Source organism: Cyprinus carpio, chromosome B1, assembly GCF_018340385.1.
Source record: "Cyprinus carpio isolate SPL01 chromosome B1, ASM1834038v1, whole genome shotgun sequence".
Lineage (NCBI taxonomy): Eukaryota > Metazoa > Chordata > Actinopteri > Cypriniformes > Cyprinidae > Cyprinus > Cyprinus carpio.
The window spans coordinates 16,196,248-16,223,411 of record NC_056597.1 but is presented as its reverse complement, the minus strand read 5'-3'; the positions used below and the strand labels follow the sequence as shown (position 1 = coordinate 16,223,411).

General features: G+C 38.2%; 1 protein-coding gene across 3 annotated transcripts in view; it reads right to left on the bottom strand.

The window, feature by feature from the left end:
* Positions 1 to 27,164, bottom strand: part of dlc1 (DLC1 Rho GTPase activating protein) — a 100,426-nt gene that overhangs the window by 15,290 nt on the left and 57,972 nt on the right. For 2 of the 3 annotated variants that reach the window (XM_042716727.1, XM_042716728.1), the window contains 2 exons: positions 1,327 to 1,398; positions 136 to 217 (listed from right to left, as the gene is read on the bottom strand). In XM_042716727.1, the coding sequence (XP_042572661.1) occupies positions 136 to 217; positions 1,327 to 1,398 (154 nt within the window). Of the gene's footprint in view, positions 1 to 135; positions 218 to 1,326; positions 1,399 to 8,668; positions 8,971 to 27,164 lie in introns of those variants that run through there. The other variant, XM_042716729.1, reaches the window with a different exon arrangement.

Genomic DNA, 27,164 nt, shown 5'->3' with positions numbered 1-27,164 from the left:
ATAATCAGACATACACATAACTGTAATATGGTTTTAGCTGTTCTGCAGCTATACTTTGAGGATAAAATATATAACTGTACCTGTAAATTAGCTAAATTTGACAAATCTTCATTTGGGTAAATATGAGTGTCTCACCTGCACAAGGCCTCTATGGCATCTTGATCCAAGAAGTCATGATCTCGGGTAACTGAGGAAATCTCAAGCGGGAACTGACCGTCTGAGAAAAGAGTGGACAGAACTGAATTGAAAATAAATTTAATACAAACAGAGACCCAATAAACAGGTTGAAGTGTATTTATGTGTGGAAGGGGGGCTGTTGGCAGCAAGTGGAATGTGTGCCTGCCCTCTATCATGCACACACACTCACACACAAACCTCCCATCCTCCGGTGTTGAAAAGGTAGAGTAAGCCAGCCAAACAAACACAGCTGCAATACTGCAGTGCTCAACAGTGGGAGGTGTGTGCGTAGGAAGGGGGTGTTGGAGTCACAATAGGCAGTCAGCAACCCGTAGAGCACCCAGAGTGTCTTTATTAACTGAGTCTTTAATAATGCTCAAATGCTCATTAATTTTATTTTATTTTTTTTCACAACTTTTCACAAATTTTAACTAAAATTGTAAAATTTTAATAAAATTTTCAAACAACTTTACAAATGGTGTGTACGTGAGCATGTACCAGTGAGCAAGGGATAACATGATTATTTTATTGACTTCCCGAAGACCTTTACCTTACTGTACTGGCTCTCTCTTATCTATAGTGGGGCAATCATGACAGGCTGGTCACACAACTCTGAAACTAATAACACACCCCTTTCACATGGCAAACAGGCAGGAGTCAGTAGGTCAAAAGTGTGTAAGGATGGACACCTGAGGTGTGGTGTTATCTGATATGTGATTCTGTGTAAGTTGTATACAAGTTTTTTTTGTATAAGTTAAAGTGAAAGTTGTGACATTTACCAAGTATGGTAACCCATACTCAGAATTGGTGCTCTGCATTTAACATTTTAAAGTGATTAAAGTGAAAGCAGTGAGAAGTGAGAAGTGAATAAAGGGTAATTGGCAGTTAATTGAGACTTGGACCTTTGGGTTTTGGGTTAAATTTTCTATTCTTTAGGCCATAGCTGCCCCTCATACACACACACAAAAAAAAGATATAAAAAGATAATGCTGCTTAAGATGCTGCTTAATACTACGACTGAAGGCAAGGAGAGATAGACAGAAATTGAGAGATAAAAGTGAGATAATGCATTTGGTAAGGCATAATGGCCACTGAAACTCAATGCGCTTTGGTCATGAACTGGTGATGTTGGGATGACAAGTGTCCTACCTTCATAAAGCTGAGCATACTGTGGAAAACCTGCAGCCCTCAGCCATGTACACGCCTCCTTCGCTTCAATTTCTGTAAGAGAGAGAGAGAGAGAGAGAGATTGACATTTTTGACAACTTTAAACAGAAACCCAAAAAAAAACCTTATGCGAAGCATTCATAACCAAATATTTGAGTGTAAACACTCAACCTTCTTGTGTAGTTATGCAGTGTATCTTGACTTTTCAACTTGGCACTATAGTGTAATGTTTAAGACAGCAGTGCTAAGTGGCCATCCAACACAGTCAGAACTGTTGTTGGGGCGGTGGAGAAGTGCCACATCCCTGTCCATTATCGTTGAATGGCCCTTTAGATGCCACATGCCAAATGGCAAACACCATTGAAGGCGTCTTGACTCCTTCTAGGGGTCCATGTGTTGTTTCACACAGAATGGTGTCAGAATTATGAGTTTAACTGCGATTTTGTCACTTAAGATGATTATATGACTAGCAACACTCGCTCTGTGTAAATACTTGATTAAAAACATGAAACCAAGGTGAGGTATAAAATTACAAAACCAGAGTATTTTTAAAGCTGTCCAACAGTCCCAGAAAGTTAATATGCCAAGTGTTTTGTTTATTTGGACTATGTTATGGTGAATGGGCAGATAAGGATCTCAAAGATTGCTGAACTGAACTCAAGTAGGCATGACGCAGGAACTGGCGAGTTACTGAGATCACAATCAGTCCTGATATCCATTGTGCCCTTAAGCGACGCACTTAACCTCAGATTGCTGCAGGGGGACTATCCCGTTATTTAAAGCCCTTTTATTAAAAAGCATCTAAAGTCTTTTGGATTTGTGTTCAAGTGCTACAGAGACCCCATTAGCGCCCTCTAAAGGTGTAACACAACTAGCTGTTGAGGCTCTCCACTGGCATGGCTATGGTCTATCACAAGCAGAATCTACACAATTACAGCTCACAATAGGTTGCAATCAGCAGAGAGGGACCTCTCGCTTTTCTCAATGGCTAATTGCGCACATTCCCGACTCCTAAAATTCCAATTATTCTAATTGCAATGATTGCGATGATGCCTTGCACAACTGAAAGACCACCTGTGATAGGTTCCCCATCACTTCAACAGAAAGAAAAGGAGCCCGGGGATTAGGAGGCGCCAACTGAAAGAGACGTGAGAGAAAGACGTGTAAAAATACTTTGCCCAGAGGAAAGGGCGCAGACTCTGTCTCTACTAGCAGAGATACGTGACTCCCCACTCGAACAAGCGTGAGAGTGACGGCACACATGACAACAACAAAGGCACACGATAAGGGAGGTCCTCTACCGGTGGAAAGAGAAGAAAGCAGGAGAGGAACATGCTTTGACAGCAAGGACAGCAATGCAAAAATAACAGAAGCAATCTGACTCAACTGCACACATGCAACTGTATCTCGAATCCATCTCAAGAATCCACATGCACATGATGGGATTCCTTTCAAGCGAATGACAGAATTTTGCCCGAAAGCACTTTTTAGGAGTTCGTGAACTTTGAGGAATGTCCTACACTTAAAATAATGACACACTTTTCTGAAATGGTCTGTAATGAGCGCTGTGGCTTCCTGTGTGTTTGTATGTGTGTGTTTGCAGTGGCTAGACACCACTGAAGACCATCCAGTTGCAAGAATGTATGTATTTAAATGTAAATGATGGAGAGACACACAAACACACACAGGCTCCATGGCAGTGTCTCACTGACTGGCTTTTCCTTTCATTGGCAAGGTGTCCCCCCTGCTTGATTACAATGGGCTGCTATCACACAGGTGCCTGTCTGGCACCAATTGTAAGTAAGGCTTTCTAACCAGACGGCATCTCAAAAATCATGCAGAGACGTCTGAGATTACTTGGGTCTTTTCTCAGGAGAAGTGTCTAAGACAGCATCTCCCAATCCTTTTCCGAGTGGCACCTCCAATACTTCACATTTCCGAACTCTTCCTAATCAAACACACTTGAATCAACTCATCAGCTCAGTAATAGAGACTCCAGGACCTGGAAAGGATTGGTCAGAAAAGGGTAACATCCAAAATGTGTGCTCTTGGGGAGTCTTCAAGAATGGGTTCTACGAAATGTCAGCAAAAGTCTTCTAAAAAGATCTGATTTGAGACTTTTCTTTCCTATGGGCAAATTTATAAGCGGTAAACTCACTAAGGATACATTCATCAAAGCGGTAGACTCAAACATGCTGTCTTTATGAAGATAGATAATAAGCCTATGGTTAAACACATCGAAGGGTTGTGAGTTCGAGTCTCGGGAGCAGTTGTTTCACACTCTCTCCACCTTCAATACATGACTTAGGTGCTGAGCAAGGCATCACACTCTCTAACACTGCTGGATGTCACGCAGATGTGATCTGGGTGTTTTTTGGTATTCAAATCTCTATCCGTGCTTAAGTTTGTGATATGGGTGGTAAGTTTGGGTTCGGATATGGGTGTTTGTGTTTGTGTTTGTGTGTTTGTTTGTGTGTTGTATCCTGTGTTCTGTACGGATGTCTGTACGGGTCGGCAAACAAGTCGGCAATGCCTTTCCGAGGCCGACGGGAAGCCAATAAGAGTGGCTCATTCCACGGTTGCCATGGACATTTAGGAGGACACACCTCCTTTTGTTCAAGGCCAGATAATGGAGGCCTTCAGCGCCAACACAAACACAGAGAACGCCTTACATCCTGTAACACACACACAGAATGTTGAACATTCGACCTCAGAGAGAATGTGAAATAGGATGAACCTCCCAAGTAAAGTAAACAGCCTTTGATTCTTTCTTGATTGTACGGTACATGCATTTATACATAAAGGAAACTATACATTTTAGTTACAAACACATCAGATTGAGTAATTTAACTAACATTGTGTTGAAAGCCAGACTGACGTCAGTATAACTTCACAGAGTTGGACGTTCTTAGCACTTTTTCTTCTTAATATGACATATGTATGTTTCCAAGCCAAAAGAATTAATAAAAATATATCCCAGAAGGCCTACACATGTCATTATTTCATAGATGTGAATTATTACGCAAGTCATGGGTCACCTAAATTAATTTAGCAACAGTTACCAACTAATATAAATAGTAGTTATGGAAAAAAAGTGACATCATTAAGAATCAAAGTTAAAATAACCTAGTGGTTGACTAATATATATTTTTCTTCCCTCTGGTTGCTGATAGTCAAATCTAGATCTCATGTTGGTGGATGGTCAATATAATGCTTATACACATTATTTAGTGTGTATGTGTGTATTTACAAAGCTTTTACAAGATTTGGACTGAGCAAAAAAAAAACAAAAAAAAAAACAGGATGAATTTTTCCTTTTCTTCGAAACCCACATTCTTTCATCATATAGTTTTGATTTAGTGTTTTAAAATATTGCAAACAAAAGGAAACCAACAGTCATCACCGCCTCCTCCCATCTCTTTTCCTCTTTCTATCAGCCTTAATCTACAATCCATCTGCTTCATATCTTGGTGCCAGCCTTCTAGTGGATGCATGACCTGCGACCTCTGCAAAGGTGACCTGAGTCGAGCACACAGGATGTCTGGGCAGCATCCGTCACAGAAACATGTGCCTTTGTGTGTTTTCTCCTTTTATCAAAGCGTACAGTATGCACTCCACCTAATGCTTCCGTTGTATTGTGACCAAATTTATGAAATTTTGATTTATGTTGACTGGAAGAGACAGACAAGACAAAGAGGGAGACTACAGCCTCCTGACCCAGAGACAGACTGACAGACATAATCTATTGGGAGAACGTCCCATCAACCTGGCCAAAGTTGAATTCCTGCTAGCTGAACTTTTTTTGCCTCTTCTAAAATTACACTTATCTTCTTCCTCCTCTCTTCTCTCTCCTCCTCTTCCTCTTTTCCTGTCACAGGAAGTTCTCACAATCGCTGACCGATGGTTCCGGAGCATGGGAGGGAGGAGGTGGAACCTCTGTGTATGAATGCATGTGTGTGCGTAAGTGAGTTTATGTAGACACATCTCTCTGCTATGGAGGCAGATCCAACACTATAAAACACCAAAAAATAAAGCTTCCAAAAGGGGGCTTTCTCAACAGTGCCATAGAAGAACCATCTTAGGTTCTCCAAAGAACCTTTCAGTGATCAATTCTCAAAAGACCCTTTTTTCAGCTTGAAAAACTTTAATAATCTGAAGAACTCTCCCCACTATAAAGAAGGTATTGTGCAATGGAAAGATTCCATGCATATTAAAGGTTCTTCATGGAACCATCAATGCTGATAAAGAAACACTATATTTAGATGTGAACCCAGATTCATTGTACAGCCTGGTTTCAAGTGTATGTGGGTTAATTGAAGGCTTTTGAAGCTGTATATAGTGCTATGAAGCCCTGTTTCAAATGAATAACACACAAACATCAATACATAGTCTTTGAGCGGAGTTAGGAGAAATTTCATCAGCGATTCATGTGACCTGATGTCCTATTTGTCCTAGACACTGAGCTCTTTATCTTCCATCTTTTCCACAAATACATCATTTGTTGAGGATCATGCATATCATATTTTGGCATGGCCTTCTACAGACATATGGGGGTAGAGAGGGAGAGTCAGGTATCTCTGAAAATGAGAAGATACCCTCCATCTGGTCACAAACACAGGGGATCATGGGGTTACCCCATCACCACAGTCACTCAACACCACTATCCCAGCCACCTACACACACTTTGGCCAGATGGGTCCATTAATGTCTGTCTCAGACTTTCTGACAGATTTAAACATTAGCTATCACTGACCTGGAGCCAGCTTGGCCAGGTCTTGTGACTGGCCACTTTGTGTAACGCAAGGCTGATCTCAGGTCAGATGATTAGATACGCTCAATGATATGCCACCCTATACTTTCTATATATGATCAAAAGATTACTTGAAGAGGTGAAGAAAGAGAGACCCTCCTCTAATATGACAGAGGGCTTCTTATGCACCAACGGATCTTAAAGCAACAGCAACTAGTTAAAAGCGTTTAGCCTTACATAGACTAAAACCCAGCAATCATACTGTTCCCAGAAGGTAATAAAGGAGATTTGTGGCCGTAAACCTGCCCACACTTCCAAAAGTTTTATATGAAGGTTTCAGTGGATTTAGAGCCATATGAAGTGTTTAAAAAATGTGTTTGAGTTTCAAGGCTCTTTACCTCTATTTGAGTCCATCATGCTCACCAAAAACCATGACCATACATTATCAGGAGGTGCATGTATGTCTACTTCAAAGTTACATATTTTAAGCATGACATTCCTTTCTTTGACTCCTAACTGACCTGCTTACTGCCTTATCACCTTGAGTGAGCATGACCCTAAGTTTATCAACCTCTGCATGGATAGAAAAAGACACCAAACCTCCAACAACAACAAAATATTTAGCCACTGTAAAATATTGCATTCTTTTTGGAATGCAAAAAGGAGGTTTCAGTTTTGAGCTTGCCAAATGGTCTGACATAATTAGATTAGATTCAACTTTATTGTCATTATGCAGAGTACAAGTACAGAGCTAATGAAATGCAGTTAGCATCTAACCAGAAGTGCAAGAATATAGTGTTTTATATAGATAAAAAGTGCAGAATAAGTGAAGCTATGATTTACAGAATGTACAGTGGGGTTGCTATATACAGTATTGAGCAGAGTATATACAGAATATAAATAGGAATGCAGTGGGGATTGTATGTGCATTATGAACAGAGCAATGTAGGGTTATATATCCACATTATGAACAGCAGCAACGTGAGAACAGTGGTAATAAATACAGTTGGATGAGTGTGCAAAAGTATTGTTAAAATGAATTCTATGCAAAAACAGTAGTGCAATTATATTTTTATAGTATTCTGTATATTCTGTAACTGAGCAAAATTCTCCTTTATAGTTATGGGTTATTTTATATAGTACAGACTCCTGTGTGCAAATTATAAAATTTGTATTTATTTTTGTTAGGTAACTGTAAACTAACTTATCATGATGATGTTTTAAATAAAACAGTTTTTATAGCTTTAGCTATATTTAGTCTAGTGAGATAAAGTGAGATAAGATTTGTGATCTATAAATAAGGAGTTAATGTTAGTGTTGGTCCGATATTGATCCTAAGAGAAAACTCTCAAGCAGCGAACTGTTGCTATAGTGACATCCTCAGGCCATTTAGTTTGCATTTAGGGTAACTTAACTCTGGCAAACCTTGGTTATCAAATTTATAATCTAAATTTGGCTACTTAAGATCTGTTTGAAAACACTGGATAATGTTAAAATCCCCACTCTTCAACACGAGAAAAGATGCACGAATGCGCATTCAGAGGAGAACTGCACGCTCTCCACGCGCACTTTGGTAATGCCAGATTATAGCAAAACTTCCCCCAATTCTCTGCACTTAGACTGAATGAAAACTCAGACCAACTCTGACGAAATCTTATCTCCGAACTATGTGAAATCCACGTAAACCCAATGGAGACGTGACGAGATCCGAGTAGCACGAGGGGGAGATTACTTATCGGACAGCCTGAAGCGCCGGTGTTGAGCGTGAAACGTATCTCACGCGCCACCCAAATAATTGCACTCTTAAACTCTAAGCTTTTGGAAGAGATGAAAATCTAAAGCGGAATAACTAAGAAAATTAAAGAGCACTACACTCATTCCATATTTAACATAACATATCCGCTTCTTAAACTGTTAGAATTATATTCCACTGACATGTGTAGCCTACTCTAAATGCACCCTCAAATGACAATCAATAAAAATACTTTATGACAATTTTCATTCGTTGGAACTTATTATAAATGTCCCTATAATGGTTGGAACCATATGGGCTATATATATGGTAAGTTGGAACTGCAATTTGCAGGGTTCGAACCGGCAACCTTTCGGTGACCAGTTATGTTCGCTTCTTAAAAATACACCAGGACCCAGAAACAGCTACAAGTTGGATATTCATAAGCAGTATAGCCTAATGCAATAACTGTTACAGGCAAATACAAAATAAAGTTTGATAACTTCTGTCAGGCATGGTCTGAAGTGAAGATAATCTGAATGAACTTTGTAGGAGGATTATTACTGACACCAAACCGTAATGCATTAATATACAACTTCCATTAAAACCGTTGTCCATCATAAACAACTGGAATAAATGTAGCTCTTCAATATGATATTATTATTTGTACTATCAATGTCACTTCTCAGATTCACTTCTAGAAAAGTCAATCAGTCAGATATTGCGTTTATGATGCAGTGTCATTCATGAATTGAATTATCAGCATTTAATCTAATAATCCTCAATAGACAGAAACTCATGAGTATTATCAAATAATGTATTATCAAACATTGGCTACTTACGGGTAATGATCATGTTGTATTTTCTATAAATCGCTAAAGTCCCGCTGCGATATGCTTCACGAGTCCTCTTCGTTTTATTCCAACATCACATCGAAGCTCGCATAGTATTCCAATAAGAGGCGAAAGAAGAAGAAGAAGAAAAAATCCTCCGAACTAAACAGAAGGTCCGAAGACCAAATAGAAAATTAATAAATCCATGACTGATTTCCTTTCCTGTCTGCTCAGGGGGGAAAATCGTCGGAGAGAGCTGTGTTTGAAACGCCTGTGAACTGGCTGGACCGCGTGTGAATGTGAATGAACAGACTGATTCACTGTTTAGGAATGGGAGGCTGGAGAAGACTCCACCTCCCCGCCCAGGACAGCCTCAGGTGGGCTTTCGCTGCTTTAGACGGGGAGGTGGAGCTACTATTCAATTCCCAAAGCCTACTTAACTGACAGTATATCCGAGACCACAGAGAATTGCGCACACAATAAAACCAGTGACAGAAAGTAAAAAATGTTAATTCAAAAAATGTATAGAATAAGTAAATTAAACATTTAATGATATATTATAAGCATTACATAACAAAGCGCACATTAAGATAAAAAATAAATAAAAATACAACGCCAAATAATTGACTCTTGAGTCGGTTCTTTTAAACGTAAACGTGTTACGTATTACGCTCCTTAAGTATTCTTACAGTAAATGAGAACGTGAGGTTGTTTTCTTAATTCCATCAGTGTCAGGTCTTGTATACTAGAGCAACAGAAGGCGAAATTTGTTTTAAAATACTCATGAATTCATACCTTAATGTCTAGGCTACACATTAAATTAGCATAAAAGGAACTCAAATTAAAAAAAAAAAAAAATTACGATGATATTATTAACTAATACCACCTTTTAATGAAAATAAAATAAATAAATACACCCATCTTACCACTGCGCGCAAACGTGCGCATCACGCATCACCGATTAAATTAGTACGCCTTTATTTGAACGTTAGCTGAAATAGCCTATGCATTAGCCTATTATAAATCAGTCTGAAACTTCATTTATTTATTTTTTATTTATTTTTTCTCAAAATCATCCAAAAGTGAGAGTGAGTTCGAATACTGCTCATTTGGCTGTAAGGGTACTTAACTACTTTAAACTGTAATCAAAACGGCGCCCCGTTAGCATATCATTAGAGGTCTTCATTAAGTAGTGGGGCCGTTTGAAAGCCGCTATTGTGGGACATGATGTTGTGAAAAGGGAAGACAATGAGTCCGTTCTGCAATGGTAATTCCAACGAGCCCCATCAACAGGCGTCCCTGATCCTGGTCTCTTCTCGCACGCACGCACGCACGCACACACTCTAGCTCACAGGCGCAACGATGCAACATTAGCTTTTAAACAGAGCAAGGCCTTCTATTGTGTGAGGAGCTCTTATTGAGATCAAACAAGGGTATGGTCTTCTCTGAAGCTTCCTGTGTTAGAAGTAAAAAAAAAAAAGTCATGTTCACTTCCTTTTGCCGGTGCTTTTAAAATTACCAAAGCCTCAATGGAGACTACTATATTTGCAAGCCAGAAGTCAGTAGATGTTTTATGATTATAATTAAGCCATTTAAAATGGAATAGATTCATTTAATGGTTACAGAATACTATTCTGAATATAATTACTCCAAAAATATATATGTTCAACATAATGTATACTATTTTAAAAATGAAACCTTGCAAATACTACACTACATAGTTATTACAAGACATCATGTTGCTAATTTATTTCAGTAAGTTCAGTAAGACAAAAATGTCTTGGTGTGTGTTTGTGTGTGTGTGAAGAAAAAGTACATACTTTTGAGTAAGTAGCAGAATAGTAGGAAAAATGTGGGGAATGCTTCTCACAATTGCATTCTTTCTATTGCTTAGTTATGTGCATCCATCATTGTATAAACTGACCTGTCAATCATTTTGTGTCAGTTAACATCTTCCACCTTGTGTTTCATTTAATTTCATACCATATTGGAGAGAAATTAAGCAGCATGTTAATCTGCCAGTCACGTCTTTCATGCAGAGAACTCTCCATTTGTTTGTATAATGATGCATTTAAAAGTTAATGACCAAACATAAAAGTTCCTAGTGTTATTGCAGATAAAATATAATTTAAATAGCATTATGTTTTTCATCAGGTGAGATGTTGATTATTAATCACATAAACCCCTATCCAGACCTCTCTACTTGAAAGTGAAAGTGACGTGACATACAGCCAAGTATGGTGACCCATACTCAGAATTTGTACTCTGCATTTAACCCATCCAAAGTGCACACACACAGCAGTGAACAAACACACCGTGAACACACACACGGAGCAGTGGGCAGCCATTTATGCTGCGGTGCCTGGGGAGCAGTTGGGGGTTCGGTGCCTTGCTCATGGGCACCTCAGTCATGGTATTGCCGGCCCGAGACTCGAACCCACAACCTTAGGGTTAGGAGTCAAAGTCTCTAACCATTAGGCCACGACTTAACCGTCTGTCTTGCATATTCACCATGTTTGTAATTTTTTAATAGTTTATTTGTGTTTGTTGTTCTGAATCAAACACGCAATGGGTCGTGAGCAATAATAGCCATTAGAGTGTGCATGGATCTGCACTTGGAATTTCACAGTAAATAGTAAACAGTCTGGGTACCTTTGGAATACTCGATTCAACATACTACGATTTACGACACACTAATTCAAATTTTGAATACTATAAGACGGATAGTATGTGAATCGGAAAACAGCATTTGATTCCATTTTAGTCACAAAGGATAATAAAGGTTGAAAACTGTATTGATATCCAGTCTTTTCATTCAGAGATGCAAACTCATCATGGGTGGAAAAGGTGACAAAGATGCCTTTTTGATGCATGGGAAAGACTTGTTTTTCTTATTATTGTTTATGCTGCTGTTGTCATAAATTCAGGAGTGACTAGCAGAACAAATTAGTGGGTTCACTCCCATAATTAGATGAGTTTGTCACTTCTAAAACTCTGAAACATGACACCTTTTCCTTAAATTATGACTAGGTAATAGAAAACGAACAAAGAGCGTTCCCTTTATTACATGGCTGACTGAGCTCACTTACATGAAAATGCCTGTTATAATAAACAAATTCATCTTCTGCACAATGAATCTCATATTTGCATCATGTATATACTTAGTTTGTTATAATGAGAGGATTTGTGAGCATGTAGAACTCAAAAACAAAAACTCATTCAGTGTTTTGGGGATATTGAGTGGATTCTGACTAATCTACAGTAAACACCTCTGGCCATGCATGCCTGGGATTGGCTACAATACTCACTGCTTCCAAAAACACATTGTTTGATCAAATTTTAAAAACTCATTGGACATACATGACCTATTTTAGATTCAAAATTATGAAGTTTGCTCCATGTTCATCCCACTTCCTGCATCGTAACACACAAACCTCGTTATATAATATGTAAAATAAATAAATAAATAAATAAGTAACAATTACCGAATCTAAGATTTTGAATTGTACAATCAGTTCACACTATGCTATCCCATAAGGCCATAAGAGCAGAGGAACCTTAAACATTGTGAAATATACACAGTGTACATTTTGCATGCTACATACTGATAAAAAAGTAAGGAACATGTTGACCATAGTCTCCACAGTCTTTCTTGTCTGGATCTGTAAAACATTGTGTGTGTCTGACTCACAAAGAAAAACTTATTCAGTACCAGGCAAACTCCCTTTACTTGTGGAATCTCTATCTAGCCTTTATTCCTCACTCGACTGCAAATTTAGCGACTGCATTCAGACATGCCAGAGAGAATGAGTGTGAGAGATGTGTGCGGTTTCAAACTGACTCATCAGATTCATCACTCTTTTCAAATCTCTGTCTCTCATCTTTATGTCTGCCCCTCCTGTTCTTTTTTTTTTTTCCAGCCTGGTAATTCTTTTCTCAAAAGATTTCACAATTTCATTCTTAACTGTATAATAATAATAATAATAATAATAATAATAATAATAATAATAATAATAATATACTATTCCACATTCTGTGTGTGTCAGCAATAACCCAGACAATGTCTAACTACACTTAAAATTTCATCCATGGTTTGAGCTAAAATTCCAACTGCTAAAAATGTGGTGCACAGAAAAGGACAGTGGAAATGGCCCGAACTGAAATTATATTTTGTGGACATTATATTTAGCAGGGTGCCATTGCAAATTAAAGGAGCATAAGAGACGCCACCCTAGCACTGTCTGAAGTTCACCGGATCCTTCTACTCCCACAATGCTTTGCCTTTCACAGAAACAGAAAATATGATAACCAATGAGAATTTAGAAGTTTGTATTTTTATGTGAGTGAGTGTGACACCTTTATTGCTATTTTAGTTCAGCCAGGCTCTCTATTCTGGGTTAATTTCAGATCTTAAGGGCTGCAGGATAAATTAACAGAATGCTTAAATACATGAATATATTTGTGTGCGTGTTTCATGACAGGTCACTAGAGTAAATCCCAAAGTAAGACAAAAGGGGAGCTACAGAAGAATAGAACTGTTATTATCAGCTATTTATAAACTAGCACAGGCTCAAAACAATCAGAAATAGAACTGAGCAGGTGTGAGAGTGTGCATTTCTGCATGCTGCGTATTTAAGCTGTGGAGAAAGCCAATGTATTTTTGTTTGCATTTGTGACCCTGGTCATAAGTAGCATGGGTATATTTGTAGCAATAGCCAACAATACATTGTATGGGTCAAAATGATAAATTTTGCTTTTATGCCAAAAATCATTAGGATATTAAGTAAAGATCATGTACCATGAAGATATTTTGTAAATTACCTACCATAAATATATCAAAACTTAATTTTTGATTAGTAATATACATTGCTAAGAACTTAATTTGGACAAATTTAAAGGCATCAATGGGAAGCTTATTTATTCAGCTTTCAGATGTATACATTTCAATTCAAGAAACTGACCCCTATGACTGGTTTTGTGGTGCAGGGTCACATTTGTGCATGCTAAAACAAATGAGCACATTGTGCATTAGTACATACTGTATTTCACCAGACCACATAAGCTGGATATGTATGTACAGAATGTGCCAGCTTTAATATACAGAGGATAAAAACAGGAAAAAGCCACAAACACTCACCGTTACCTCTTGCCCCTTTCTTACTGGCACATATCAGGCTCTCCAACCTCCATACAAACACACAAACAATGCAACAATAAAGACACACATACACACACTTCCTAGTTCTAAAATAAGAGGCCTTAAAAACAGATACATTGTCAATACTATCTCAAAATAGTTATTTTTTGCTCATTAATTTTAATTAAATTACATTTATATCATAAACTCTACAATTATAAAGTTTTAAAATACTTTTAATATAGTTTAAAGTATACTTTAAAACCTACATACTTTTTATAGGATTATTCGGTAACACTTTACAACAAGGTCTCATTTGTTAACATTAGCTAATATGTTAACATGAACTAGCAATAAGCAATATATTTTCATAGCATTTATCAATCTTTGTTAATGTTTGTTAATAAAAATATTATTGTTGATTGTTGATCAACTAATGTTAACAGACACAGCTTTTGCTCTTTAAAATGTATTAGCAAATGTTAACATTAACTACGTAAGTGAATGTTTACACATCATTTTCAACTAAAAACTGAAAAGTTTTTGGCCAACAAGAATATTTTTTTTTTAAACTCCGTAGAATGCTGTTCATTTATACAAATTACACTTTATTGTAAAGTATTCACATCATAATCATCCAATTCGATTTTACAGTATATAGCCATGATTCTGTCTAGTGTTTACAAAAATCAATACATTAATATAACTTGAAGGAAAAAAATCAGTAAGAAAACTTAAACTCATTACACATAGGCACTGTTCAAAAGGGTTTTTTTATGTAATTACAGTAATATTGTGAAATGTTATTAGAATTTAAAACAAATTTATTGACGATTTATAAGTGATGGCAAAGCTGAATCTTCAGCAGCCATTTCTTCAGTTTTCAGTGTCACTTGATCCTCCAGAAATCATTTTAATATGCTGATTTAGTAAGAAACATTTTTTTTATTATTATTATTACCACAGTGATTTTTATATTTGAAATGGAAGTATTTTAACTTGAAAATGTCATCATTGCCACACGCAGAGATAGAAAGATAGATTGATTTTCATTTATTACAATTTTGAACTGACATTTGGAAATGTAATCACATCAACAAGGTCATTTTTTTTCAATGAAATAAGCGGTAAACTTTCAGTTCTCCCTATAATTTTGAACAGTCGCTCGATATTAGATTTGCTGACTTGCAAAATCTCCCTACATTCTCAGAAGGTAGCATAATTTATAACCGGCTACTTTGGCAGTCCCCCAATCCATTCCTTATTTTTCCATGAGCTAAGTGGTCTTACGTGTATCAGAGGCATTAGTGTACACAGCTGTTATGTAGATATATACAGAGAGCAGGGATGGAGGACTTCTGGCTCTCCTCAGAAACTGTCTGGAATCCAAGAGACCCTGAGGGAGATGGCTGAGAAAGACTCTCTTCAACATGGACTCAATGGATTTTGACAAGTCTGAGATTCAGAATATTTGCCCATAATGGGGGTTAAAAGATGAATGCAAGTGAGCATGTGTAAGATGATTTATGTGTATGAATGTGTTGCAGTGCCACATGCGTGTCCAGAAAATGGCCAACAAATGTTTAGCGGTAACAGCAGCGGTATTCACAGGCTATCAGCCAGCAAGAGATGAGCCAGATATGGCGTTCAATCAAAAAACATACACACTGTCTTGTATGTGTGTGAGAAAGTCATGTAAGGTTACAGGATACTTAGTATGTTAGCAACTATGCGAGGGAAAATTCTAATGTTTATGCATTATGATAGATCTGAGAAGCATGATTAAGTATTCACAAGATAATTATATTGCTGAATCCATATTTGAGCTGTTTGTCTTGGGAAACTTGACTATGTACACCAGAAATACTTTACCTTCTACAGTATTCAGGTGTGAATCGCATTAAGCACTGTCCTCCACAGGTCTCCCATCCAAATGCATTTGCAATGCTTTTAAGCATTCCCAGAATAAGCCATTAGCTGAGTTTAGATGATCTGATTTACAGATCAGTTCCATTCCGAGGGAACTTCGAACTGCGTGCTCTAGAGATCGCTTTGGGGAACGCATTCAGCAAGGCAGGTGTCTGAAGCATACATCTAAATACGACAATAACATTGGCTGGCGACAGCCTATGATGTCATTACCTGGCGCGATCACAGTATACAGGTGCATCTCAATAAATTAGAACATTGTGGAAAAGTTCATTTATTTCAGTAATTCAACTCAAATTAATCTCAACAAATTAGAAAATGGTGACATGCGAATCAGCTAATCAACTCAAAACACCTGCAAAGGTTTCCTGAGCCTTCAAAATGGTCTCTCAGTTTGGTTCACTAGGCTACACAATCATGGGGAAGACTGCTGATCTGACAGTTGTCCAGAAGACAATCACTGACACCCTTCACAAGGAGGGTAAGCCACAAACATTCATTGCTACGGAAGCTGGCTTATAATAGAGTGCTTTATCCAAACATGTTAACAGAAAGTTGAGTATACCCAGCATGGTATCCTGCCAAGACTCCTGTGGCCACTACTGATTTATGAAGTCCCAGTATCACTTGTGGAGGGCTTTGAACGTAATATCAGCCAATACCTGCGTAGATGGCTGGATCTGCCGAAGAGCCTGAGCAGCATTGCTCTGTATGGGCACAACAACAAGTTGCAGCTGCCTTTTACTGGCCTGACCGAGGAGTTCAAAGTCACCAGAGCCAGGGAGGTGTTGCTGTACAGAGACTCGGCTGACACCAGAGTCTCTTCCGCTGGCATCACGATCAGAACTGGGAGGAAATGGCGAGCACAAGAGGCAGTCGACCAGGCAGAGGCGAGACTGAGACATAGTGTCTTAGTTGGCCCTGTGGCAGTGGGAAGAGCTGGTCTAGGCAGTCACATAAGACCACGCTATGACAAAGCCGAAGGACGAGAGAGACGCCAGATGGTGCAGGGAGAGATTCGTGCTGAGGTGGAGGAGGAGCGCCTAAGTAGGACTGTGGCAATGCGCCAACAAGGAGCCTGGGCCAATTGGAATCATGCAGCTGCCAGGAAGATCACCTGGACAGAACTATGGAAGTCTGAACCCGTAAGACTTAAGTTCCTGATTCAGTCGGTGTACGATGTCCTCCCAAGTCCATCTAACCTTTACACCTGGGGCCTAGCAGAAACACCAACATGCCCTCTGTGCCCGGCTCATGGTTCCCTGGAGCACATCCTGAGTTGCTGCCCTAAAGCACTAGGAGAGGGGAGGTACACGTGGCGCCATAACCAGGTGCTGAAGGTAGTAGGGGATACCATCTGCACCGCAATCCGGGAGTCTAAACATCAAGTCCCAGCGAGGCACAACATCTCCTTTGTTAGGGCAGGGGAGAAAGGCCTCAACTAAACTGCTAGCCACGGCCCGAGATTGGAAGTTGCATGCAGACCTTGGGAGGCAGTTAAAGTTCCCAGAGCACATAGCAAGGACGTCACTGAGGCCAGATCTGGTCTTAACATCTGACTCAACAAAGCAAGTGGTGCTAGTGGAGCTTACTGTCCCCTGGGAGGACAGGATGGAGGAGGCTTTCGAAAGGAAGAAGGCCAAATATCTTGAGTTGGTTGAGGCATGCAGAGGGAGTGGATGCAGGGCCCGCTGTGAGCCAATAGAAGTGGGCTGCAGGGGCTTTCTAAGTTAATCTGTGTATCGGGCATTCAGGCTCCTTGGCATCAGAGGGTTGCGTGAAAGAAGAGCCACTAAAAACATCAGTGAGGCTGCCGAAAAAGCCTCAAGGTGGTTATGGATCAAAAGGGGAGAAGTATGAAGTAGCGCACTGCTTGGACACAAACCGGGGCCTGATCAACCCCGGTTGGGTCGCCCAGGTGAGGGTGTCTGAAGATCAAAGACCCGAAACACCCTATGACCCTGGGTCCTTCACTGAAGATGTGTCCAAGCTGCACCTTTAAGGTGTTTCAAAAATCTAGTGGAAGGATGAGGATGAGGAAGGATGAGGATTGTCAAGCAAAATTGATTCAAGAATTTGAGTGAACTTCACAAGGAATGGACTGAGGCTGGGGTCAAGGCATCAAGAGCCACCACACACAGATGTGTCAAGGAATTTGTCTACAGTTGTCGTATTCCTCTTGTTAACCCACTCCTGAACCACAGACAACATCAGAAGCATCTTATCTGGGCTAAGGAGCAGAAGAACTGGACTGTTGCCCAGTGGTCCAAAGTCCTCTTTTCAGATGAGAGCAAGTTTTGTATTTCATTTGGAAACCAAGGTCCTAGAATCTGGAGGAAGGGTGGAGAAGCTCATAGCCCAAGTTGCTTGAAGTCCAGTGTTAAGTTTCCACAGTCTGTAATGATTTGGGGTGCAATGTCATCTTCTGGTGTTGGTCACTGCACCCATTTACCAAGAAATTCTGGAGCACTTCATGCTTCCTTCTGCTGACCAGCTTTTTGAAGATGCTGATTTCATTTTCCAGCAGGATTTGGCACCTGCCCACACTGCCAAAAGCCCCAAAAGTTGGTTAAATGACCATGGTGTTGGTGTGCTTGACTGGCCAGCAAACTCATCAGACCTGAACTCCATAGAGAATCTATGGGGTATTGTCAAGAGGAAAATGAGAAACAATACCACCTCCATACCACCTCAGCAGTGCCACAAACTGATCACCTCCATGCCACGCCAAATTGAGGCAGTAATTAAAGCAAAAGGAGCCCCTAACAAATATTGAGTACATGTACAGTAAATCAACATACTTTCCAGAAGGCCAACAATTCACTAATTTTTTATTTTATTTTTTTATTGGTCTTATGAAGTATTCTAATTTGTTGAGATTGGTGGGTTTTTGTTAAATGTGAGCCAAAATCATCACAGTTAAAAGAACCACAGACTACTTCAGTCTGTGTGCATTGAGTTTATTTAATACACAAGTTTCACAATTTCAGTTGAATTACTGAAATAAATGAACTTTTCCAAGACATTCTAATTTATTGAGATGCACCTGTAAAACGGCGCTGGGAGAGTATTATTATTAATGAGTATTAAAATGCATCATGTGTCAAAACAGGCTTAAAGGAATAGTTTGTTTTGTCATCAGGACAGATCATCACAGTAATCTACACATATTTGGCAATACTGTGGTCTATCAGTTATCATCTTCTGAACCATGAAGCTGCCTTTTTTGCAATAAACGAATCCATTGCTTTCGGCTAAAATAGAATCCTCTGTCCATGATTTTGCTTTATCCAGTAATAAACACGTTTGAAGGAAGAAGGAAATATGCACAGTTTACAGTCCAAAAGAGTTCTACACAAATATGTTTGTGGATTTTGATGTAAGATGACAACAGGGGATGGACTTTTTGGCTAGAAGTGACATGAAGTTTAAAGTTAAAATGCCTGATTTTCACTATCACAAGATGTTAATTAAAGGGGTCATATGATGTTGCTAAAAATATCATTATTTTGTGTATTTGGTGTAATGAAATGTGTTTATGCGGTTTAAGGTTAAAAAAACACATTATTTTCCACATACTGTACATTATTGTTTCTCCTTTATGCCCTGCCTTTCTGAAACGCATTGTTTTTTTACAAAATTCATCGGTCTGAAAAGCGAGGTGTGCTCTGATTGGCCAGCTATCCAGTGCATTGTGATTGTCTGAATGCCTCAAGCGTGTGACGGAAATGTTACGCCCCTTACCATACTGTGATGCGTGTCCTGGTCAGAACACAAGCGCGACAAGACAAAAACAATAAAACCCATTACAAACGAGTCATTTGTTGATTAGGCTTCTTTTTTTTTTAGTGTGTACATAATTACAGATTTTATTGACTTATATTGTGTTTTTTTGTGTTGTGTTTTGCATCATGCCGCGCAAACATAAAACCATGTCTTCAATTGTGATCGGAGAAACGACAAACAATAACGGTTCTCAATTTCAGTCCTCGTGCCCCCTCAGCGCTGCATATTTTGCATGTCTCTCTTTGTTAACACACCTGATTTAGATAATCAGCTCGTTAGAAGTGAGCTCAGTGCAGGAACTGTGTTCCCATTGACATGGTCCCTACACAGTGTTCATTGCTCCCTACTCCCTGAGCAGGGGAAATCTGTTGAAGTTTACCTCATTTCGGAACATTAATTAACGGATTTGCACTGCGCAACGTCTTCACACAAGGGCAAGTGTGACATCATATACCACTGTAAATAAACACAATTTAAATTCACGTCTTGCATACTTCAGTGCACTTTGAATGGAACATATACGTTTGCTTCAAACTGGAATCATGGCGGAATATCCTGTGATGTCCACTTCGCAGGGCACTTACGTTCGAATAAAACAAACGTCTGAAGCCATAAGAGAAACATACAAAATGTGCAGAGCAGGAGGGCGTGAGGATTGGAATTGAGAACCGCTGTTCTACACTGCTCAAAACTTGCGTTTGAATCATCAGTGGCAAATCCTTTACATATGAAAAACGTACTTACAGACTGTGAGTCAGAAGCGCCGGCATTGTAGTCTTCTCTCCCAGGATAAGGAAACAGTCCTCCATAAAATGCGTAGCACACATCTTAATATTTGGGTTGAACTGTTCTGGAACAGTGTTGTAAATACAACTTAACCACAGATTTCTAGTTGTGTCGTCTATTGGAAGGCCAAACAAAGTATTTTCACTTTCACAACGAAACAGCGTCTCCACAACATGGTGCCGGCGGCAACAGTGAGAAAAAAGTTACGCCTTCTTTCTTTGCATGAACATTTGGACGGCGTTATGCAAATCTTCCCACATTGTGGGGGCATGTTTAAAAGAGGCATTTTAGGAGGGCCTGGACAAGTCTTAACTTTTATAAAGAATATCTCTTTGGGTTTGAGACTTTGGTCTTTGCAACTTTAGGGATCTTATCTATTCACAAACAGCTTTTAGCACTCCAAAGAGAAACTAAAACTTGAAATCGCATCATATGACCCCTTTAATGGATTGAAGTCATGTGGATTACTTGTGGATTATTATGATGTTTTCATCAGCTGTTTGGACTCTCATTCTAACGGCATCCATTCACATCAAAGGATTAATGGTAAAGTGACTTCATGCTAAATTTTTCCAAATCTGTTTAAATAAGGAAACAAACTCATCTACACTTGGATAGCCTTGAGGGTGCGTAAACTTGCAGCAAATTTTCATTGTTGGGTTAACTCTCTTTATTGTGATTGACCCAAGTAAAGGTGTAGTCACATTAGTGAATATTTACCACAGACAAAAAACATCTATTGCCAATAGTGTAGCAATATACGAAGCACAGCTCACAAAAAGACACTTTTAAACTAAGCGGTTTTCTGCAGCACAGCATTTTCATGTGAACAACTTGAACCTGTTGTGAAATCTGCTCGGGGAAATCTTTCGCCCTCATGCAAAATCACTTATCAGGTGGCCTCGCTATTAAAATCACTGTAATTCACTTGTGAAAACTTGCCAAACAAATGTAAATATGGCTGCACCTTAAGATGGTGAAATCCAAGAGCTTTCTGACACAGCACCTACCACGTTTAAGGCCCAAAAAGGTAGTAAGAACACAATTAAAATAGCCTTCATTTTATGAAGCTACAAGAATAATTTTTGTGCACAAAGAAAACAAAAATAATGATTTTATTCAACAATTTCTTATTTTCCGTGTGTGGCACAGTCAAAAGAAGCTCCAAAATGAACATGTACACTCCATCCCTGCCACACTTTTTTTTGCATCTCTTTTTCATCTCTTCTTCTTGCATTCCTGGCTATATGAGGCTATATTAGAAGACGGCTGTGACTTGAGTGTTCTCAGCTGGCCGGACGACATAGTTTTCCCACAATGAAAGTGACAGGACTCTTTGCAGCTATAATAACTATGCTGTTTTATGGATACTGAAGTTCACAAATGTCCCATAATCCACTGAAGACCAAGCCAAATCTACTCTGGGTAAAGGAAATAAGTTCATTTTGTTGCTCAAACAAGTCTATCCACAAGAGGTTTGAAAAACTGTATTCCAACTGCAGCAAAATTTTAGAACTCAGCATTGGAAAAGTTTTGTTCTAAACAAATACTTCTGAAGGCTCAGGCTCAAATCATGCAGTGGTAAAAATATTTTTTTTAATCAAGTTATGCAACAGTTCCCAATCTCTAATTCGATTGGCCAGTGGTGTTCCATCTGTATGTGGGTCGTTTCTAGATCATTTCTAGATCAAAGTATGTACAGTACGTGCATTTTAAAACATTTTATATAAACTAATTGTTTATTTAAAAAAGGTTAAATTTTTTTAACATTAGTTAATGCATTAGGTATGATGAACATCATTTCAGATATGCACTGAATAGTTGTATAAAAGCAATATCACATTCAGAATTGTGTTGTTGGTCTGAATAATAATGTGCTGAACCACAGTCATGTTGATATTCTGTTCACTCTTGTGATATTGCTGACATACGTGTGTAGAAAAACAAAACAATACATGCACACACTTGCATTACCCCTCACTAGCTAGAAATGTGTGCATTTTGGGCAATGAACCCACTGCCTCCAAATAATGGCTCATATTTTTTTAATTAGTCATGCATGAAGAGAAGAAATTACAGATGGTTTGCTTTAGTTGACAGACATGCAGAGACAAATGTGTATAAGTGTGTGTGTGTGTGTGTGTGTGTGTGTGTGTGTGTGTGTGTGTGTGTGTGTGTGAATGAGACTGTGTGGAAGCCAGTAAAAAGAGAAAGAGATCAAGAGTTCAACATAGGAGCAAACAATAAAGTAGCCACAGTAATGTTTATTTTTTTTTTCAGCTCAGTTGACTCATTTTATGCAACTCACGTTACCATGGGTCATTTTTGGATCCTGTCTGTTTTTCTCTCATGCTGGGCCCTTTGGTAATAATTGAAACCGTTGCCATCAATCTCCTTCACTGGAAATGTGTGATTCAGCCCTCATATAGATTCTCATCACCACTTTCAGCTGCTTCAGTTGCCTTCGAGTCTTCAGCAGGCATGGCTCATTTCAGATAATTGATGTTTAATGAAGAGATTTGGTGATGGAGAGTTGAAACTAGACAGCCTGGTAAATCTTTCCAGCCTTTATTCATCTCCCCAAAACAAATCATGATAAATATGATTTTGCATTTCTTAATGACTCTGAACAGATCCTCTAACCCGTAGATCGTAATATATGGTCAATTTAAAGTCAGTGCTGAATAAACAAACTCAAGCGTGAGCTGAAATGGGCTTTAAAAGAGGATTCCTTTAGTGTACAGAGAACTGCACTGTTTTGTGAAATGTTCAAAAATACTACATTAAAGTCTAGTCAGGAAACCACTGGCATACTTCAGCATGACTAATAAAAAACAAATAAATGACTGCAGAGTTAACAAAAAAGAATATTTCGGGCTCTAGTGTAATCCTTGGAAAATTCTGAAGACACATGCTTGTTTTATATTAGGAGTTAAATTTGACCAGAACAATCCAGAAGACTATAACTCTTTGGTTAAAATTTTTGATCAATCTATTCTGCTTTCAGTTGCTCTAGTTTTTATCTTTTATCTCCATATAGTGCTTGTACTTTTTCAAATATTCTTTCTCCTTAATCTTACAGTTCAATTAATAAAACAACACATCTGCTTAATAACTGACATATAATTATTGAAGGTATAACCTTTTTTTCACTACTTTCTAACATTATGGAGATTTTGTTCATTCAAATAATCATTCAAAAGCACATCATCCCACTAGACCAAAACATCACATATAATACTATGACTACTAATAGTTATTTTATGATCATTTATTTTATATCAAACATGTACTTTTCCTTCATTTTTATATATAGTATTTCTGTATATATAAAGTATTGCCACAAAAGCTCAAAGTGTCAGCATTATGAATATGATAGCTCTCATTATTATGTAAAATTTTATTTTATTTTTTTTTAAATCTGAACCACAGCAATTAGGGGGTTCATGAGCGGACATCTCATCCTAATGATGCATCTAACAAGCCAAGATCAGGACATCCTGTTGTTTACAGAGTCATTTACTCATGACCACAATGATCTACCAGATAATACTCTACAGTAGACTAAATTTGGTTAATGTCAGTAACTCAGCAGAATGTAGATTTACAATCACCATATGAACAGCAGCTTGTTTTTCTGATGTACATTAAAATAATAAGATAACAAGCATACCAAAATTCAGTCATTTGTGAGATTTTAAGGGAGCACATCATCTGGTTTATCTTTGCCTTGTGTGACTAATGCGCTTTCATGAGCTTGCGTTTCAAAGCAGATGTCATGCTTCAGAAGTGTTATACGGCAGACTAACACTCAGACAGATGGGCTAAAATATTATTTGGCTGTGATTTCATGGATTGTGATTCATGTGGATTCCTATCGCTGGCACAGTAATGTACAGCTTTAGTTATGTGAAAACTTGGCCAAGGTATGATGGAGTGTGTTGGCTGCCAAGCATATTCCAGTCGACAAACTTTGACTGTGAATAAGCCATGGCCTTGGGCAAAGAAATCTTACAATACTGCTTAAATAAACATCCACAAAGTAGCATTCACATACAGGTTAAAATTTGCAATACTTGCTTAAAAAAGCATGTATGCTGTAAAAAGTGGGTGTAAATCAATATAAAAGTAGGTAAATGCCAAGTTTTATGAAAATTCCTTCACATGAATCATTTAACTGACATATTTCTGGGTGTTTACCTTTTTGCTCACACCAGGCTTTTTAATGAGCTCAACCAGCAAGATTCCTTGGTCAGTCAGCTCAGTTTCTGGTCTACAAGCCAAAACAGTGACATAGCAGCACTAACCAGCATGAAAATGTAGCAGGACAAATTTAAGTATCTATATACACTTCAAAAGACAAGTAGTAAGATAATTGTGAAATACAAGCTGAGTTCCATTTACTGGGAATTTTGGGAACTTTTGGTGCAGCAGATGGGTACAGAACTTATGGTAGCAGCAGCATATGGTCCGGGCTTCTGCACTGACAGTCAATGGATTACACAGCCTATGTACCTAACCTTACCTTCCATGACCTTCGACCCTGCACTGAACTCCTCATGAAGCATAATGAACCACCAGCAGCCATGTCCAAACCAAACCAGGTGGACACAAGGAAAAAATGTGGCTTAAAAAAAGAGAGCATTGTAGCAGAAGTGTCATGCCCATTTAGACTGATGAGGCACTTGCAAGTGGTTTTAAAACAGCTTCCAAGCAATTCTTGCATTGTTGAAAAATAAGTTGCATGGTTTTGTAAGTATTTATCTATAATTTTGTAGTGGAAATTACATATTCATGAATTTAAATTGGACAGTCCAATCAAGTCTGACGTTTAACAGATCATTTGATTAAACTGAAAAATTGCAACCTATCTACTCACACATCACTCAAAACTTGTATGACTCTTGTCTTATAGAGAACAAAAGTATTCCTTATCAAAATATCCTATAGGAAAACATAAGTTGTGTGATTTACTTAAAAAAAAAAATCTTTTAAGTAAAAAAAAAAAAAAACACATTTAAGTAAATTTTACTGCTACTGCTCTGTACAATCTACTTACTATTGAATTTAACATGTATGTTACATAATTATAGGTTTGGGTATCGTTTGAATTTTATCAATTCCGCTTCCAATTCCAATTCTGCTAATCGATTCCAAATGTGGTTAAATCGATGAAGTCAAACATTTAGATATCAAACATATTTATTATTATTATTATTTTTTTTAGGTTTTAGTTCTCTCACAATCCTGAAGAAAAAATATAAGACAACTAATTTTTTTTTTTTTTTTTAATGAATGTAATGATTCAGTGAGTGATAACTCACTCAAGATTTACTTGTTTCATTACTGGATGAATCATTTTATTATAAAGATAGATAGATAGATAGATAGATAGATAGATAGATAGATAGATAGATAGATAGATAGATAGATAGATAGATAGATAGATAGATAGATAGATAGATAGATAGATCTTTATTAAACAAAGGCAATTGACTATTGATTTTGTAATATACAAGCAACGTAACGTAATGTCTTGGATGTTGGTCTGGTTTGTCAGACATCACTTGTTTCCTGTGCCTTTTTGTGGTGGTTAATAGACCCTGCTTCAGGCAGGAGTTGACAAATAGGTTAGGTAATAAAACATGTCTTGCGCTGCCAGCAGAATTAGCTCATTTATTTCACAACACCCTTGACCTAATTCATTCCAAAGTACTGCGGAAAAGAGAGAGTGAGGGTGAAGGATGTACAGGGGCTCCTGTAGGTTCATCAACAGGACAGAGACAAAGCGAGCGATTGACCTCAAGACCGAGTATGTGTGTGTGTGTATGTGTGGTGGGGGATTTGGTCCCCTTTAAGAGCATGTGTGTGAATGCCCCTCTTTTACTTTAAGTCAGCGTTGGGTGGGACCCTTAAGTTTGGGTATTTCTTGGATTTTCTTAAGAGGTGGGGTCTGCCAGTGGGCACAGAGAGCACCATTGAAGAGAGAATTTTAGTAAGCTTTTCAACATATCTCCTTTTTAAAATCTAACAAGTATCCTTTGGTAAGTTTTAATGACCAGCGTTGCTATCGCTCTGTGCGAGACTCATGTGGATCATAATCTTGCAGCCCACGCAAAGCTGAGTACTTTTGGAAAGGAATCTATGGAATCCTATTGACTAAGATAAATAAACAAACACATTATGTGCAAAAGGATTTGATTAAAGAAGAATGACGCAAGTCTGTCCAGGTGTTTCAGCCCACTCTTTGCATTTCCTAAAACCTTTTTCTGAAACTACTAATCTTGAAATTGTACCTTACTCTGTTTATCACTTTGCAGGTCAGAGAGTTTCTATATATGCCTGAAATGGCACTAAGCATTCCTTGTAATGAGTTTGGCCTGGACATATACATGTCTAATATTTGCATGACCACAATCTTGAACTGTTTATATACTGTAAATATAATTGAACATATAGCTAAACAAATATGACGATGTAAATATAATTGAACATATAGCTAAAACAAATATGATGATGCCCTTGAAGGAGAACCTGTTTTGAAAATATAAAGAAAGCTACATTTATACTTTTATATAAAGATAGCATGTTGTTTCTCATTGAAGCTTTTAATAGTAGCTAAATGTTTTATAAGTTTCTAAGACTTTCTCTACCCTACTACATAAACAGAACAGAATGATCCCATGGTTAACAGAGAGCCAAGCCGATAATCCCAAACCCACAGAAGTGTAAGGCATTCTGTTGCTGTAAAACATCCAAACTTGCCAGCAAAATGTCATGGGTGACTTAAAACGAAAATATTAGCTCAATTCCTATGAGATAAACTGCTATCAGCATCCCCTGCTCAGACCCCAGAATGAATGGTAT